The sequence below is a fragment of the Leuresthes tenuis genome, unplaced genomic scaffold (genome assembly GCF_036924035.1).
Source record: "Leuresthes tenuis unplaced genomic scaffold, fLeuTen1.0.hap1 SCAF_7, whole genome shotgun sequence".
NCBI classification, from domain to species: Eukaryota; Metazoa; Chordata; class Actinopteri; order Atheriniformes; family Atherinopsidae; genus Leuresthes; species Leuresthes tenuis.
The window spans coordinates 10228112-10243092 of record NW_027325361.1 but is presented as its reverse complement, the minus strand read 5'-3'; the positions used below and the strand labels follow the sequence as shown (position 1 = coordinate 10243092).

The following is a 14981-nucleotide window of genomic DNA, read 5'->3' as shown; positions in this document are numbered from 1 at the left end:
TACCATGTAAGCTCCTTCTTTTACCAGCATTTTAAACCGGAAAGCATCACTCTATGCAGCTTGTAAACAAGGAGTTCATTCTAAAGTGAGATTGTGCATATTCATATCCACTTCTTTTGAGTCTTTGGCTTTGTGTTGCTCTGGGGCAGCAACCTTTGTGGCAGCTTCTGCTGATGCTGTCCACTTTGGTGATCCATGCAGAGTTATGGCTTCTTCATTTGAATTATCTCAGCTGGAGAGGCTGCTTGAACCTAATCTCAGTCACATAATCTCACACACTCACGACACCGGAAATTAAAAATCTTTTCAGCATTTAGATGAAAAACTGGGGAAAATATTGTGAACTACCACAGTTAATTGTTTTCTCCAATGAAGATATTGCCTCTAAAATCTAATGACTGAGCACACTTGAGACTAATGAGCTAACACCCTTGCCTTTGTGTTTGACAAATTCAGTTTCACTTTCGTTTACTCGTAAAAAGTTTCCTCTTTTTTAAGGATAAAAAACTGCTGGAGCTGCTGCGTGTCGCCACGTCTACATCCAGAAGTTGTTATGGAAATACCAACTGAAGATAAATTCAGGTGAGCTAATTTACAATCGTAATGATATGCAAGTAGATGTTGAATTGTTAAGCTTTGCTTCGCGTTTTATTTCTATTGGCTTCTTATCTGGAAACTTTAGACGCGCTGTCGAGCGGGTCCAATGAGCGTCAGACATCTGCTGTGTGTATTGGCAAAAACTATCTCTAACAAAAGATCTATTTTTCACTTTGCACTCAGTGGTGGATTTACACTACTTCCCCTAGTCTCTTTCGGGACGTTGTTTTGCTGTTTAATGTGTAACATTATTAACAAAATGCTCAAAGTCCCTTTGAATTTATTAACTCTTTCCTTGATCTATGATTTTTGTTTTCACAGCTTTGCTTTTGGCAAACCTCCAACATTTTCTCTCCAACCTGTTCCGTTGCTTACAGCCGCCAAAGAGGTTCCAAAGAAAGATAAAAACACCATTTCAAAAGTAAAAAAGGAGGGTGCAACTTTCAAAATCCCACGTGAGTCCCTGACATGCCAGGATGTTTGTCAAAGACCAATTATGACACTGAATATGCATGCATAATAAATACAAAATATGAATTACAAAGAAAATTAGTTTGTGCTCAAGTTGTGTATAACCGGGGGCTTAAATAAAAAGTTTTAAACTGAATTGATAGTCTCAGAGAACCCTAATTAGGATACAGTGTTGTACTATCCGTTGTCATGGTGACACACCTGCCTGCTGAGAGGTACAGTTATACTGGAAGTTGTAGCTCTCACAGCATTGATGACTACTTGACGAAATGGGACCGATTTTTGTTTGTTTTAATGAGTATAATCAATTAGCAGCCAAGTGTAAGCACACTTCTATTAGTGTAAAAATAGTATCTGTTTCCGAATGCTTCATGTTTCATCAAGATCACATGAAGCTAACAGAAAGGAGAAATCTTTTAACAAACTTTTATCATCTGGGCATATGGGCATCATGTTTAACTCCTGAAAACAACTCACCAATACTCTTAGACGTCTAATATGATGTCACACAAGACACAACATTTCATTAGAGGTGACTTACCATTACACTTTCAATGTGTCAGGACAGTGAAAGAGTAATTAATCCATCTCACTTTTTAGAGATAAAACGTGGCTAACAGTGTTTAATCATAAATCCTTATGAATTTTTTAAAAGTATTTTCAGGAGTTGGAATCCCAAAGTTGGAATCTCAATGGAGGGATGTGAAATGGACAGAAGAGTGAGTAAATCTGTGCTGATGTTCTTTCTTCAGATAAATAAATTCCCCGTCTTCCTTTATTCTAACCATTTAAATCATTCTGAAGATCAGTCATCATCATAAGTTCTTTCCTAGGCAAAAGAAAGCCCTGATGAAGACTGTGAGCTCCTACAGGCCGAGTTGTGAGGAAGTGACTCAGGCTCGGGTTCTCCTCTTGGGCCCGGTCAGTTCTGGAAAGTCCAGCTTCATCAGTTCAGTCCAGTCGGCGTTTAATGGAAGAGTCACCAACCGCGCCATGGTGGGCTCCTTCTTGACCAGCTTCACTAAAAAGGTGCTTCTGGAACAGCAACAGGTTATTTAACTAAGAGCCCTTGTGTGGCTTTTGAGCCAAACACCAAATCCCAGCTAGCTTTAAGATTCAAGTCACTATGAGGATTTCATTGACGAAAGGAAGACATCTACATGTAAAATTAGATAACTGGCATGTTACAAAGTATCCTAACTCTCTAGCTTGCTTTTGTTGTCCAACAGTTCAAATATATGAGTGAAAATCAAACACGATCATCTTTAGCTTGAACTGAAGGACGCTGTCGATGCAAACTTTTATTATGATGTGATTCTGACTGTAGCAAGGGTGGTTTTCATGCCATTAACTTTTATTTTACCTTTTCCAGCTACAGTCCTTCAACATCCATGCTCAGAAGGGAGAGGATAAAACTGGGCTCGTGCTGTGTGATATTATGGGTTTGGGGGATGGGGAGATGACCGGGCTGACCCTTCATGACATCCTGTCAGTCATTAAAGGCCATGCACCGGAGGGGCACAAGGTAAGCAGGCTAAGCTGGTAATACTGAAATTTTCCATATAAATATTACAAATATTATACAAGGTTGTAGTGAGGGAGGACACAGATTGAGAAATAAAGATTAAAAAAAAGATTTCAAGCACAGGGGGATTTGAAATTAAAAATAATGTTAGATTCAAATAATGTAATCCACAAAACCAAAGACAGACAGTAACCTAAAGCAAAGAACAAAACAAAAATCACAGACTGTGCCAGTTGCACACTCTTAGCTCCATAAACGTGTGACTACTATTAAGTTAGACTGATGTTTTCACCCTTAGGCCTTTCCTCAAGATGACTCATCAAATTAGGAACAACAAGCTGGTGACAACCTGGTAACGCACCAAATGTTTTTCAGTGAATCATGCTGTAGCACTGGGGTGAAAAAAACAATCAATAAAAACCCTGTCACCTTATTTTAAAGTGAAAAACTTTCAAATAAGGTGACAAAAAGCAAGTCAAATTCAGTCAAAAGTCGAGACTTTTTGGAGGCTGTATGTCGTTTAGAAGTCTAATGAATTATATCCATACAGCTGGAGTGTGCAGCACTTCTCTCTTATTTCTTAACACTGAGGTATTTATCCAAACTAGAAGCTAGACTCAAATTTGGCTCACCCCTTAAGTCCTTTGTACTTCACTTCAAGGTTTTCAGAAGATATAACTCTCTTACTTTACTTTACTCTTTATGCAGGAAGTTTCAAGTCATGTTTCAAAAGTTAACTTTTGATGTTTTGAATAAAAGTCTCTACCATTATTGAACAGTTTGCTACCTTGAGGATAAACTGTGAGAAAATGGAACTTTTTACAACAATTTGATCTTTGGTTAGACACTACCGACACTCTCATTAGCCTCAGTTGTAGTTTGAGTTTAGTGTTTTGTAGGAAACATCCACAGACACACTGGCACTCAATGTGAATGGCTTTTTCCAAAGCTAACCTCTTACTGTCCCCCTCTCAGTTTAGCCCAGATCAGCCAGTGACGTCAGAAACTGCTGGCTATGTGAAGACACCAAGCCTTAAGGAAAAAATTCATTGTGTTGCTTTTGTGGTGGACGCCTCTAAAATCGCAACCTACCCCAAAGGCCTCAGCACCACCTTTAAAAAGCTCAGAGAGCACATCAGTGACCTGGGTGAGCAAACGACAGAAATATTTATGCTGAGAGTCAAACACTTTCAAAAGCATTGTGATTTGGTCTGTTAGGTGTTCATCAGGTGGCTCTGCTGACCCACGTTGACCAGATTTGTCCAGAAACTGACAAAGATATCTCTCAGGTTTACCAGAGCCGGAACATTGAAGACACGGTAGGTTGAAACAGACATACAATATTTGGTAATAAGGTAATAAATTAGTATTTAGATAAGTTCATAAGGAAATTAAATGCCTCCTTGGACTGGTATAGTTCCCAACCAGCTGAACAGAATGTGTGTGTGTTTGCAGATGAGACAGGCTGCAGCTCTTCTGGGTATGTCTCCATCCTACATCGTACCGGTGAAGAACTACTCGGCAGAGTTGGACGTGCATGTTAACACAGATGTGCTGCTACTTAGTGCTGTTGACCACATCCTGCAATATGCTGACCTGTTTTTCAAGGATTGTCAACCAAGACACACAAGCCTTGGTTTATGCCCTTCTAAGAAATAACAGTCTTTGCTTTTGGTAAGAGTTGGTAAGCAAGTGCCATTTGTTCTAGCACGCCCAGTGAATGAAGAAAACTTGCTACATTCATCTGGTCCATTGCATTTAATATTTTCTTTCACTGTAGAATTGAATGATGTTCATGAGATCCAGACTTACAGTCATGGACGATTTCACTCGGGGTGAAGACATTTACCGTCACTCGTTCTACTGCAATTTCTCATCCATATCATTGATCAAGACGGAGGAGTTTCCCTCTTCTGACCTGCATCAGTGGCACACTGAGCAGCTATGAAATTGAGCTCCTCTGATTTCCATGTTAATGAACTTCATGCTTTTGATTCTGTTTGCCATTTTCATTCTTAATGTTTTTGCTTTCTTGAATGACCTTTTTCGACATTGTTGATTTTACTAATGAGATGGGTCAGGTTCCCCTTTGTTTGGATGTACCAGACTAATTCCCAGATTAAACACATTTGGATCCTTCAGTCTGTCATTGTGTCTGATTGTCACAGTTAGTCTCACAGCCTGAAGATGGTACCTAATATAACACAATAACTCACGTATAAACTAAACACGGAACAGTTTGAATGCATTGCACTGCTGACACATTGCTGACCGCAAAATAACTAATCGAATGTGATGAATATCACGTACTGCATTCCAATAATTGTAATGGGATTAATTTATTGTTCGACTATTCAGTTTTTTCCTCCATAACACACACAAATGAACAAACACGTTACTGTGATAATGGACTCCCCTGGATCATTTTGGCTGAGCTGGATGTAATTTAGGTACTGGGGTAATCTGAAGCTTCACATCATGCGCAAATACGCGCGCCGGCATATCAGCCTTCATTAGTGTAAAATGTTTTGGGTAAAACATAGGCTATTAAAAGGAACTGTCGGAATGGCGGTATGTTAAAAAAAAAAAAAAACATACCGCCATTCCGACCATAGGAGGAAAAAAGTGTGGAATGGCGGGACGTTTAATAAAAAATTAAGTGTCGCCATTCCGACAATTGGAGGCCAATGTCGGAATGCCATTCCGACAATTGGAGGCCAATGTCGGAATGGCAGCATGTAACCTGGTGCGTTTACTTTTAATTAATCTGCATAAATGAACTAAACGAGCGAATAAGCAATACATCGTGTGCAAATTGTGGTGAAACGTGGAAACGATAGCCAGTTGTTTTTCTTTTTGTGGCCACTTAGGGGCTCCATATCGTAATCTGAGAATTCAAATTAAATTTTTGCCAACTGGAGCACATGCGCTCAGTCACTGATCTCTGCTCTGCCTCCCGCATCAAGGAAGAGGAGGTAAGACTGCAATGATGAAATGCATCTATGTTTTTTTGTGAATCATGCATTTCTTTTAGTTCTTTTTTCTTTCCTTCTTCTACAACTGGAGGTGTTGGTGCTGCTGCTTTAAACTTTCGCTCATCTCACAAATTTCCACTACGACAGAAAAATCTTCGAATTAAAACGCAAAAAGTACCAGGTAAAGCGAAATAATATTATGGCTTTGGTTTATTTTGCTTGATCTTTATTCATTTTATACTAGGCGTGACTTGTTTTATTTGTCAGGAAATCGAAACTTATCACAACCATAACGTCATGACGCTCCTCCGATTCGCGTATTATAGGGATGGGCGTAAAGGGCAGTTAAACTGCATTTTTCACATCTGGAGCACCTTAGACTAGGTCCTATGTGAAACAATATTACAGTTAGACTACACAAATCATTATATGATTATTCTAAAAAGCCTGTAGATCCATTAATACCCTGTTTGGGATTTGTGAAACCTTTTTCTGATTTGTTAAAATGCAGAAAAGGGCAGTTTCACCGTTTTTTTTTTGTTTTTTTTGCATTATGATCACCTCACACTATGTCCTGTATGAAAACTACTATAGTTAGACTGCTCAAATCTGCATATAATTATTCTAAAGAGGGTACAGTCTTTAAAACACATTTTATGATTTGTGAAACCTTTCTTTGTCCCAAAATTCACAGAATGCAGTGAATTTTTGTTGTTGTTGCATGTGCTAAGCATCTTTAAGTGTCCAAAAAAGCACTATATAAGTTTGTCAAGATGTTTGTTATTATTATTATTAAATTGTCCTTTATGCTCATCCATTACATGTAAGTTAAATGCCAGCGTATAATCAACACTGTCTCAATATGCTGAGCCTACACGTGCTCAGTAGGCTATACCACCGTTTGGCTTGTTGTCACTAAGAGAAAAGGTAAGTGATTAATTTGAAGTACTTTTAAATGAGCTTTTCCAGTTTTAGGTGCCATTTTTGTTCTTGTTTTTTTTTTAAAGAGCTTGTGTGGGGGAGATTATGCAATGAGGGAGGAGACCCCTTTGTGAAATGCTTCAAATAATTCCCAGGGATCCTGTTGTCTTTTTAAGCGAAGTTCCCATTTATTTTAAGAATCAATACATCATCCATCCATTTTCTATATCTGCTTAATCCAATTCAGGGTCCAGGGTTTATGGAGCCTATCCCAGCTGTCATTAGGGGAGAAGTGAGGTACACACTAAACAGGTTGCCGGTCTATCACAGGGCCACATGAAGACAAGCAAGACTAATATTTAAATGACTAATCAGAACCTTAAGTGGACTGGTGTGTGATGTTGTTCTGGCTGATGCAACATTTTAAAAGTGCAAATAAGACTGCAGCAACAAGTGATAAAAACCATGCACTGAGACCCTGAATCACCTGTTGCTACACCGCCACCCTGGGTAAGAATAGGATCCATCACTCTTTGAATTTAGTTTTAATGTCAGAAACCAATCTAGATTCAGTATTTATGACATTTCAGTGCTGACTTACTTATTAGGGTTACAAAGCAAACATCTGTAGCTACTTAACAAGACTATTTTTATACAGAAATCATTCAAATGAAAATGATGTTATTGCAGCATTTTAATGTGGGATTACACCTACCAGTGACTGCAGCTGATATCGTCAGTCACAATATTTATATACAAAAAAAGGTAACGCTCTGATTGATGCAGGTCCAAATCAAACGTGTAAAATGGTTTAAAGCTCAGCTTCACTGAAGATTTTCAATTATTTCAGTTTTATTGAATTGATGTTCGATCTTCAATCAATTCACAAAAAGTATAAACTGTAAATTTGTCAACCTTACATTTTATTTAATTCATGCTGGTTTTTCTTTCTGTCTTGTCTTTGCAGATTCAATCGTGAGTAAACAGCTAAGTTTCATTCAGCCATCTTCAAGAAGCTCACATCAGCTGACGAGATGTCCAATCTGAAATCCCAGCTAACCAGGAACCGGCAGAGAACTATCTGCTCTCAGCTGGGAGGTGTCAAACTAAAGCTGCTGTACAAAGCCAGTGTCCACGGTTTCACAGGCGCTGCCTTCCACCAGCTATGTGACAACCGCTCCCCCACAGTGTCTGTGGGCTATAACGCCTCTGGTTATGTGTTTGGAGGCTACACCAAACAACCTTTTTCTCAGTCTGGTCAGTATGTGAATGATGACCAGGCCTTTCTTTTCACATTCAGTGGAGAAAAGCTCTTCAAATATCCAGTCGTTAATGCTCTATATGCATTGAAAATGATCAACAACTCTGGTCCTTATTTTGGAGAAGCATTGGCTCTTTTAAATGGAAACAAACCAGTAGTGTACAGCGATCCAGGAGGTTATTATAACTTCACTGCTGCAGAAATGCACGGCAATGACCTCAACCTGACTGAGTGTGAAGTCTACTATGTGGAGGGTAAGTTCTCTGTAAAAATGTGGATTTTGTTGTCATTGACATTTATCAGAATAATACTGATACGTTTAATAAATAACAATCTAGTATTTCATGCAATATTTCATGTATTGCTGGAACACAAAAACTAATTAGCTGACACCTAACTCTGTCAAATTAGAATATAAACAGCATGTGAATGGGGAACAGGGCAGAGTTTTATACTTTTATACTGAAGGAGCTGATAATTTTAATGATATTTTTATATCACATAATTCTAATGTCACTACATTCTTTAGATAAGTCATGTTGAACCACCAAAAAGACAACTGTTGTACATACAGTTGTGTATTTCTCACTGATTCACTAAGATTGTTGTATAAATTAGTTTTTCTCTTCAACAGAAACCACTGAACTTGAGAGGCCATGGAGGACTGTAACCTGGGAATCTAAGTAAGTTGGATGGAGACACGCTCATTCACGCCATCTCGTTAACATTTATTACATTCAAACAATATACAGTTTGACAAATTTGATACAACTTGAGGCACTATAAGAATGTGTTAACAATTTGAATGGAATAATGAATATGTTACACATGCCATAACATGCAAACTGCTTTAATTGTTATGGGCATAATATGATGGATATTTCTGATCACTGTGGCGTTCAAGCAAAATATATATACGCTAGTGCAAATATTGGCTAATCTTACCAACAACCACAGCTAATAAAGATCAGCTGACTGTGCAGAAAACATCTTCACAATCCAAACAGCTAACAACCTCTTTAAAGAAGTAAAAACATTTTTTTCTGTGCTTGAGAGAATTATGTTTGGGTGTCTGTCACTAGCAACTCAAAAACCCACAACCCTGGAACTTTGCTTTAGGCTATTTAGATTTGAAAATATGTCACACGAGCCAATCAAAGTTTCAGTGTAACCTTAACATCCCTCTTCAAGTTTACCTGCCTCCTCTGCAAAGCCTTGCCCTCTGAGCTCACCTGCTGGCATCTAACCAGCTAGGCTGCTTGGAAATGTTCTGTTGTCAGTTGTACTGATGGGCATGCATCCTACATCTGTCCCCAGCCTCAGAGGATTTAAGAGCCCAGAAGATAAACTATCTTTGAGAGTATTGAATTGCATCAGATTTTTTTCATGACAGTATGAACAGCACAAGTCACACAGAATCAGATTTTTTTCAATCCTGATTTGTGCCACTTAAGTACGGGGTCATAAATCGGATACAGATGCATTTTTTCGCAATGCGACATCAGTCTGGACGGTCAAATGGGAATTCCTGCGACTTCTACATCACAACTCTGCACGGGCGGAAGTCACCAAAATTCAGTGTCTGTCTCTTTTTTTTTCTTCTCCTTGCAGCCAATTTGTTAAGTTTCCTATGTCTATTACATCAAATTTTGAACATGCAGACACCAGCATCTCCATTTCTGATTTTGACTTCCTGTATTTAGTGACATCTTTGTTTTTTTGCTAATGCGAGTGAGTTCAGTGTGGAGAGCCGTTCACATTGAAATCTGATTTTGTCCAGGACAATGTGAACAGGTAAGAAACAACACCAATCCTGATAAAATATATAAAAAATGTAAACAGAGTGATCAATAATACACATGTATTACTAGGAGTTACGCTGAGTAGAGTAACTATCTATAGATATCTTTATATATAAAGCTAGAGTATTTTTTAGTAGGTCTCCTTTAAATTTCATCATGTCTTTGTACAGGAAGAGGGCCGAGCTGATGGAGAGCATTAAAACTTACAAACCCACAGTTAGTTCTGTGTCCCAGGCCCGGGTTTTACTCATTGGACCAGTTGGAGCTGGAAAATCCAGCTTCTTTAACTCCATCAACTCGGTATTCAGAGGCCACGTCACCAGCCAGGCCATATCAGGCAGTTCCACCACCAGCCTCACCACACAGGTCTGTGCCATCATCTCAGTTGCTTCTGTTTCCAGTGTTTGATATTGAAATGAAAATACGGCCCCAGCATCTTTTTTTGGTCTACTACTCCATCTCTTTCTGCCCAGTAGTTTCGCACCTACTCTCTAAAGGCTGGGCGAGATGGCAAACCTCTGCCAATCATCTTGTGCGATACCATGGGGCTGGAGGAAGGCAAAGGGGCGGGGCTGGATATAGATGACATCAGCAGCATCCTCGAAGGTCACCTGCCCAACTGCTACCAGGTACAGCATTTAATAACATTCTGCATTCTTTTAACTGAAACATGGATTTGGCTGTGGCTAACTCAAACTGCTCTGTTGTTTTTCCTGAAACGTGGACTCAGTTCAACCCCTCCGCTCCTCTGCATTCAGAGGTTCGTGGCTATCGCAAGTCCCCAGATATCAAAGACAAGATCCACTGTGTGGCTTATGTTATTGATGCCTGCAAGATCTCCATCATGCCAGAAAAGCTGGAGGAGAAGCTGGATGCTATTCGCAGAAAGGTCAACTTGAAGGGTCAGTAGAACAGAGTCCTGCTTTGGTGATTTTAATTTCAAGCATGGCCAGATTTCCATTTTTAAAAGCTAAACTAAACTGCTACAAATTATTTTAAAATCACTGTCTGTGCCTCAGAATGCTGACAGAATTTTAGAAATGATCTCTCGGCTTGTTTTCTAGGCATTCCTCAGCTGGTTCTGCTTACCAAAGTCGACGAAGCCTGCCCTTTGGTGAAAGAAGATGTGACCAAAATCTATGCGAGTGGCTACATAAAAGACATGGTGAGGATTTTAAAACAGAAGATTTGACTTTTAAGTAGTTTGTTTGAAACTTTTTGTACTTTGCATTGTGTGGTCCAGGTGCAAGAGACCAGTGAGCGGCTCGGTGTGCCGTTGTCCTGCGTCGTTCCAGTGAAGAACTACAACGAGGAGTTGGAGTTGGACCTGAACTGCGACATCCTGCTGCTCAGCGCCGTCATTCAGATGTTTCGCTTCGTTGATAACTACTTTGATGAGCTCAGTGATCGACTGAGCAGCGTTTCAGTAAAAGATTAGGAGTGGAAATCGAAAAATATCACATGCCAACTTCTCAGTATTTATCCAGTATTGCTTCTGCTTTCCTAACGATATAGACACTGTAAATTAATTTGGTTATGCTGGGAGACATAGGCTGAATATATTTAAAGCTACATTTAAAGCTGTTTAGCTCCTCCTTTAAAGTTGCTCAGTGTGCTTTCCCCCATGTGGCTTGGTCTAATTATATTAGAGACGCTTACTTTTTTTCTACATTTTTAACAATATCTCTCAAAAAATTACTTTGTCACATGCAGCTTAGTTAAAAAAACACGACAGATTCAGAGGGATGTTTTAGCACAATACAATTTATTAGTATGACAAGTAGTTTGAGCTGCATGAGATGGCTGCTCAGAGAAGCTGACATTTCTGTTTATTTTGTTCTTTGTCCTGTTACAGATAACGAAGGCTCGGTCACTGCTGGCACTTTAACAAAAAGATAACTTAATTCAACGTCAACATCATCAGCATTCCTCATTCTGTTTCTTTCTTTAGACTGAATAATGTTTGAACCTTTATGGCGTCAAAGTCCTATTAAGTGAGCGACTGTGTTCTATGACTGAGAAGAGATTTGTTGAAACTTTGCATCCCTGTATCTCACTGCTCTATAATAAACGCTTTTTTTGAGTTGAGCATGGAAAAAACCCTCACCTGTCCCTCTGATGTGTTCTAGCAGGTAAAACTGACAATTGTTGTCTTATTTTAGGTAATGTGCTCTTACTTTGTGCTTCAAGTTGCGTCTATAATAATCATAAATCCTGCTGGCCAGAATGAATATCATTAAGAAAAATGTAACTGTCTTCACACAAAAAGAAAAATCAAATCTGCACAACTATTTACAGTGGACCGAGTATCATACTTGCAGTGCTTAAAGTATATTTGAATGGGTATTGTGCTTTTCAATGAAAGCTCTAAGTGTCTGAATAGACAGAAGAACTGAACTTTATTAATGCAGCTCGGACAGTTACTGTACAGGGAAACGGTGTCGGGAGTCAGTCCAGCTGAGGAGCAGTCCCTCCCTGTTTAAAAGGACTGTAAATATACAACATACATCTGCAATCTGACTCACCGCCTGCTTTATGCATCACTGGAATTAACTGGGAATTAGAATGGAATATGAATTGGCAGCTGTCCTCTCAGTGACAGTCATCAGTTAAAAATAACGTAATGTTAAAATAGTGTTTAAAATATCAACGTATGTTAGTGCACACGACAGACGGGGAGCTCCTCTCCAACTTGGCCACAGTTAACATTGAACTTTCACAGAGTAACCGACAACAAGAATGTACAATAGTGAAGAAGGAATGTCCTGAAGATGCAAAGCAAATGTGGAATTCAGTGATATTCTCTGTTCTCCTCTATCCCACACGCACCTGAAAAAGATGCCTCAGCAGACTTTTCAACTAGATCAAATGACACAGGTCTTGGGAGGTTGGTACAGATGGTTGGGAGCACAGAGGAAGACCATGGAGAGGCTCTTATGGCACAGCTGACACTTAAACAGCCAGATGGCTTTTCTCTCTACAGCCAGCTACTTCAGTCAAAAGAAAAGGCAGCCACGTGAAGAAGAAAACATTTCAACTTCAACAACTTGAGTTACAGTGCAGAGCACACATGTACATACGTCCATTCACACACACACACACACACACAAAGTACACATGGGATTGGTCCGAGTCCAAAGGCTGATTTTAGTGTCAACCACAGAGGAGAATAAATTGGGCCAGCTTTCTAACATGGTGCTAATGCACATTTATGCCCCATCTGAACAAACCTGTTGGCATCCTCAAGTCCTTTATGTTTAACATTCCACAATGTGATGAGCACAAAATGTTAGACGTTCTGACATTTTTCCTGTGTTTGGCCTGGGTTTTGTTTTTGCTTGTTTGTGGTGCCCTCTGCTGCTTATTTTCCTTTGCTAGACATTAAGTAGACTTCAAGTGAGATGATCCGACAGTGGACACAGGCAGGACTCCTGTACCCACATACTTGTCATTGGGTGAGGAGTTGCAAATAAAAGAAAAATCACCACAGCAATAGAAACTGGGGTGTTGGCACAGCCACACGAATGGCCTTGTGACTGTTTGGCAATGATTGAGTAATACTGTGACCTCATCTTGCTTGTTCATGTTTGCTCTGGTGCTGTCTATGTGTTCTCACATAATGCAGAATGACACTGAAGTTTTGTCTTATCATGGTGACTGTTATTTGGCTCTGTGAAAGCCTTTTTTCAGTATGTACAGAATCAAAGGCTGAAAATGAAAAATAAGCATTGACGTCTGCAAATGCAACGCATGCCTGCAGCTTAAAAAAAGATAAACAGACAACAGTTTTCAATACTAAACTATCATATGCAACCTGTCAATATGTAAAACACAAACTGTGGCATTCTCTACATTATTTACAGAGGACAACTGATGGTGTGATGTAAAGTGAATCAATAAGCAAATAAGAGTGCACGGTCTGCACCCTTATAGGTGAAACGGGCGAGGTCAGTGCTCAGCTGGAGCTGAGATTAAAAACGAAATGGTTATGGGGAAACTGAAAAACAGATCTCTGCAGGTTGTCACTTTGGCTTCTCAGCATTTGGACTCGACCACATCAGTCACACACTGTGCTTACGTCAACATCTATAGAGATGACATTCAACTTCCAAACAGTAGAAAAGAAATTTAAGAACTTTTTCTTATGTTTTTTTTTCCTCTTAAAGAACTGTACAGGATTATTTTAAAAATTCAATAATTAGTTATACATATTTATATGACAACATTGTTTACGTTATATTACTATAAAGAAATGCAACATTTGTGTTGCTCTCCACAACTGTATGCAGTATTCCTTTTTCAGTGCGGGGGCGTTTCTGCACTGAAGACGGTTCATGTTGGTCATTATATCTTTAAACAGTAAATATATAATACTACTGAGACAGAGCTACATCACCATCATTTAAAATCAAGTCCTATTTGTTAGACTGAATGCAGGTTTAATTTTCAGAAAACGTGATTCACAGTGAGTAATACAACTCTGCAGTAGCAGAGATGAGTGCCCACAAGGTGGAGCTAACTGACCTTTAAGACAGGTTACTTTATGTGTGCTGAATCTGCAAAAACAGCTGAACTTTAACGTCAGACCTCACTGATGCTTCACCTTTCTCATTACCTGTGATGCAGAGAAGGTCAACAGACACTTTATAGTCTCAAGTACAGGTGGCTGTTCCAGTACCCCACCAAACCCGCCTTCCCTATTTTCAGCTATTTGCAGTCCAAGAAGCCAGGAAGCTCCACTTTCCCACCTGCTGGAAAAGGAATACTGCATTTGTCCACAGCTAGTTTCTTCAGCTCGTTTTGCTCAGCTCTTGTGTGCATCCCGCAGGGGAACAAGAGGGGTGGGGGGGGCTCAGCTAGGCAGGCCCATCCTTCGGAGAGGACGGGGTCTGTGATGTGGAGCTGGAGGAAGAGGAGGCAGAACTCTTCAGAGACCCCAGAGTTTTACTGAACCAAGAGTTCTTGGCAGCTTGGATTTCAGTCATCAGGACTCCCCGCTGATGCTCGAGCTCCTGCAGCAGAAGCAATACACAGACCTGTTATCTGGCTTTTCTTAGACTAGTCTACACAAGCATTTTATGGCAATGGACAATTCAAATATACCTTGGCATTTTCAAAGAGCCACTGTATTCTAATACATTGATTAATAATCTGGCTGTGCTTAGAGGGTACATGTTTTGTAGACATTATGCTTTTGCACACTGTTTATCATCTTAGTATTATCTAGTATGCATAATGCTCTTTCTTAAGAAGGACTCTATCCTGCTGCATACTGATGCAGCCTCACAGAGACGTTTTGGTCATCATGTTAAACTCTGCTGTGTTTATCTTTATCTTTATTAATGTACCAACTACTTTAACATTCGACTAAGCAACAGCAAGGGTACAATAAAGTAAAGTAAACTCAAGAATAACAACTTAATTACAAA

The 14981-nt window shown here is 39.5% G+C and overlaps 3 protein-coding genes across 9 annotated transcripts in view; 2 read left to right on the top strand and 1 right to left on the bottom strand.

The window, feature by feature from the left end:
* Window positions 1-485: 485 nt before the first annotated feature.
* On the top strand, window positions 486-4721 carry ifi44g (interferon induced protein 44g). 5 transcript variants are annotated; one of them, XM_072389215.1, is made up of 8 exons: window positions 486-582; window positions 919-1052; window positions 1733-1787; window positions 1902-2118; window positions 2441-2593; window positions 3569-3740; window positions 3812-3912; window positions 4049-4721. In XM_072389215.1, exons 1-8 carry the CDS (start codon window positions 554-556, stop codon window positions 4250-4252), a joined length of 1065 nt encoding a protein of 354 aa, XP_072245316.1. In that variant the 5' UTR covers window positions 486-553; the 3' UTR covers window positions 4253-4721. The 5 variants fall into 5 exon arrangements, with proteins under 5 accessions (XP_072245316.1, XP_072245315.1, XP_072245318.1 ...); XM_072389214.1 differs by having other exon boundaries at window positions 1724-1787; XM_072389217.1 differs by having other exon boundaries at window positions 487-582; window positions 1724-1787; window positions 1902-2097; window positions 2447-2593.
* A 787-nt stretch (window positions 4722-5508) lies between these two features.
* LOC140311722 (interferon-induced protein 44-like) lies at window positions 5509-11633 on the top strand. Its single transcript, XM_072389213.1, has 8 exons — window positions 5509-5568; window positions 7457-8004; window positions 8385-8433; window positions 9723-9918; window positions 10029-10181; window positions 10283-10454; window positions 10617-10717; window positions 10796-11633. The coding sequence occupies exons 2-8, from the start codon at window positions 7524-7526 to the stop codon at window positions 10988-10990; spliced, it is 1347 nt and encodes a 448-aa protein (XP_072245314.1). The 5' UTR covers window positions 5509-5568; window positions 7457-7523; the 3' UTR covers window positions 10991-11633.
* Window positions 11634-11926: 293 nt separating this feature from the next.
* Window positions 11927-14981, bottom strand: part of rabgap1l (RAB GTPase activating protein 1-like) — a 103695-nt gene continuing 100640 nt past the window's right edge. For all 3 annotated transcript variants that reach the window (XM_072389210.1, XM_072389211.1, XM_072389212.1), the window contains one exon: window positions 11927-14564. In XM_072389210.1, the coding sequence (XP_072245311.1) occupies window positions 14409-14564 (156 nt within the window). In that variant the 3' untranslated portion in view covers window positions 11927-14408. The remainder of the gene's footprint in view (window positions 14565-14981) is intronic.

Coding starts and splice junctions, on each gene's coding strand:
- ifi44g (XM_072389214.1), top strand. CDS start 554: ATGGAAATACCAACTGAAGATAAATTCAG. Junction 1,788..1,901: donor GATGTGAAATGGACAGAAGA/GTGAGTAAATCT, acceptor GTTCTTTCCTAG/GCAAAAGAAAGCCCTGATGA. Junction 3,741..3,811: donor AGAGCACATCAGTGACCTGG/GTGAGCAAACGA, acceptor TTGGTCTGTTAG/GTGTTCATCAGGTGGCTCTG.
- LOC140311722 (XM_072389213.1), top strand. CDS start 7,524: ATGTCCAATCTGAAATCCCAGCTAACCAGGAACCGGCAGAGAACTATC. Junction 8,434..9,722: donor ACTGTAACCTGGGAATCTAA/GTAAGTTGGATG, acceptor GTCTTTGTACAG/GAAGAGGGCCGAGCTGATGG. Junction 10,182..10,282: donor ACCTGCCCAACTGCTACCAG/GTACAGCATTTA, acceptor ACGTGGACTCAG/TTCAACCCCTCCGCTCCTCT.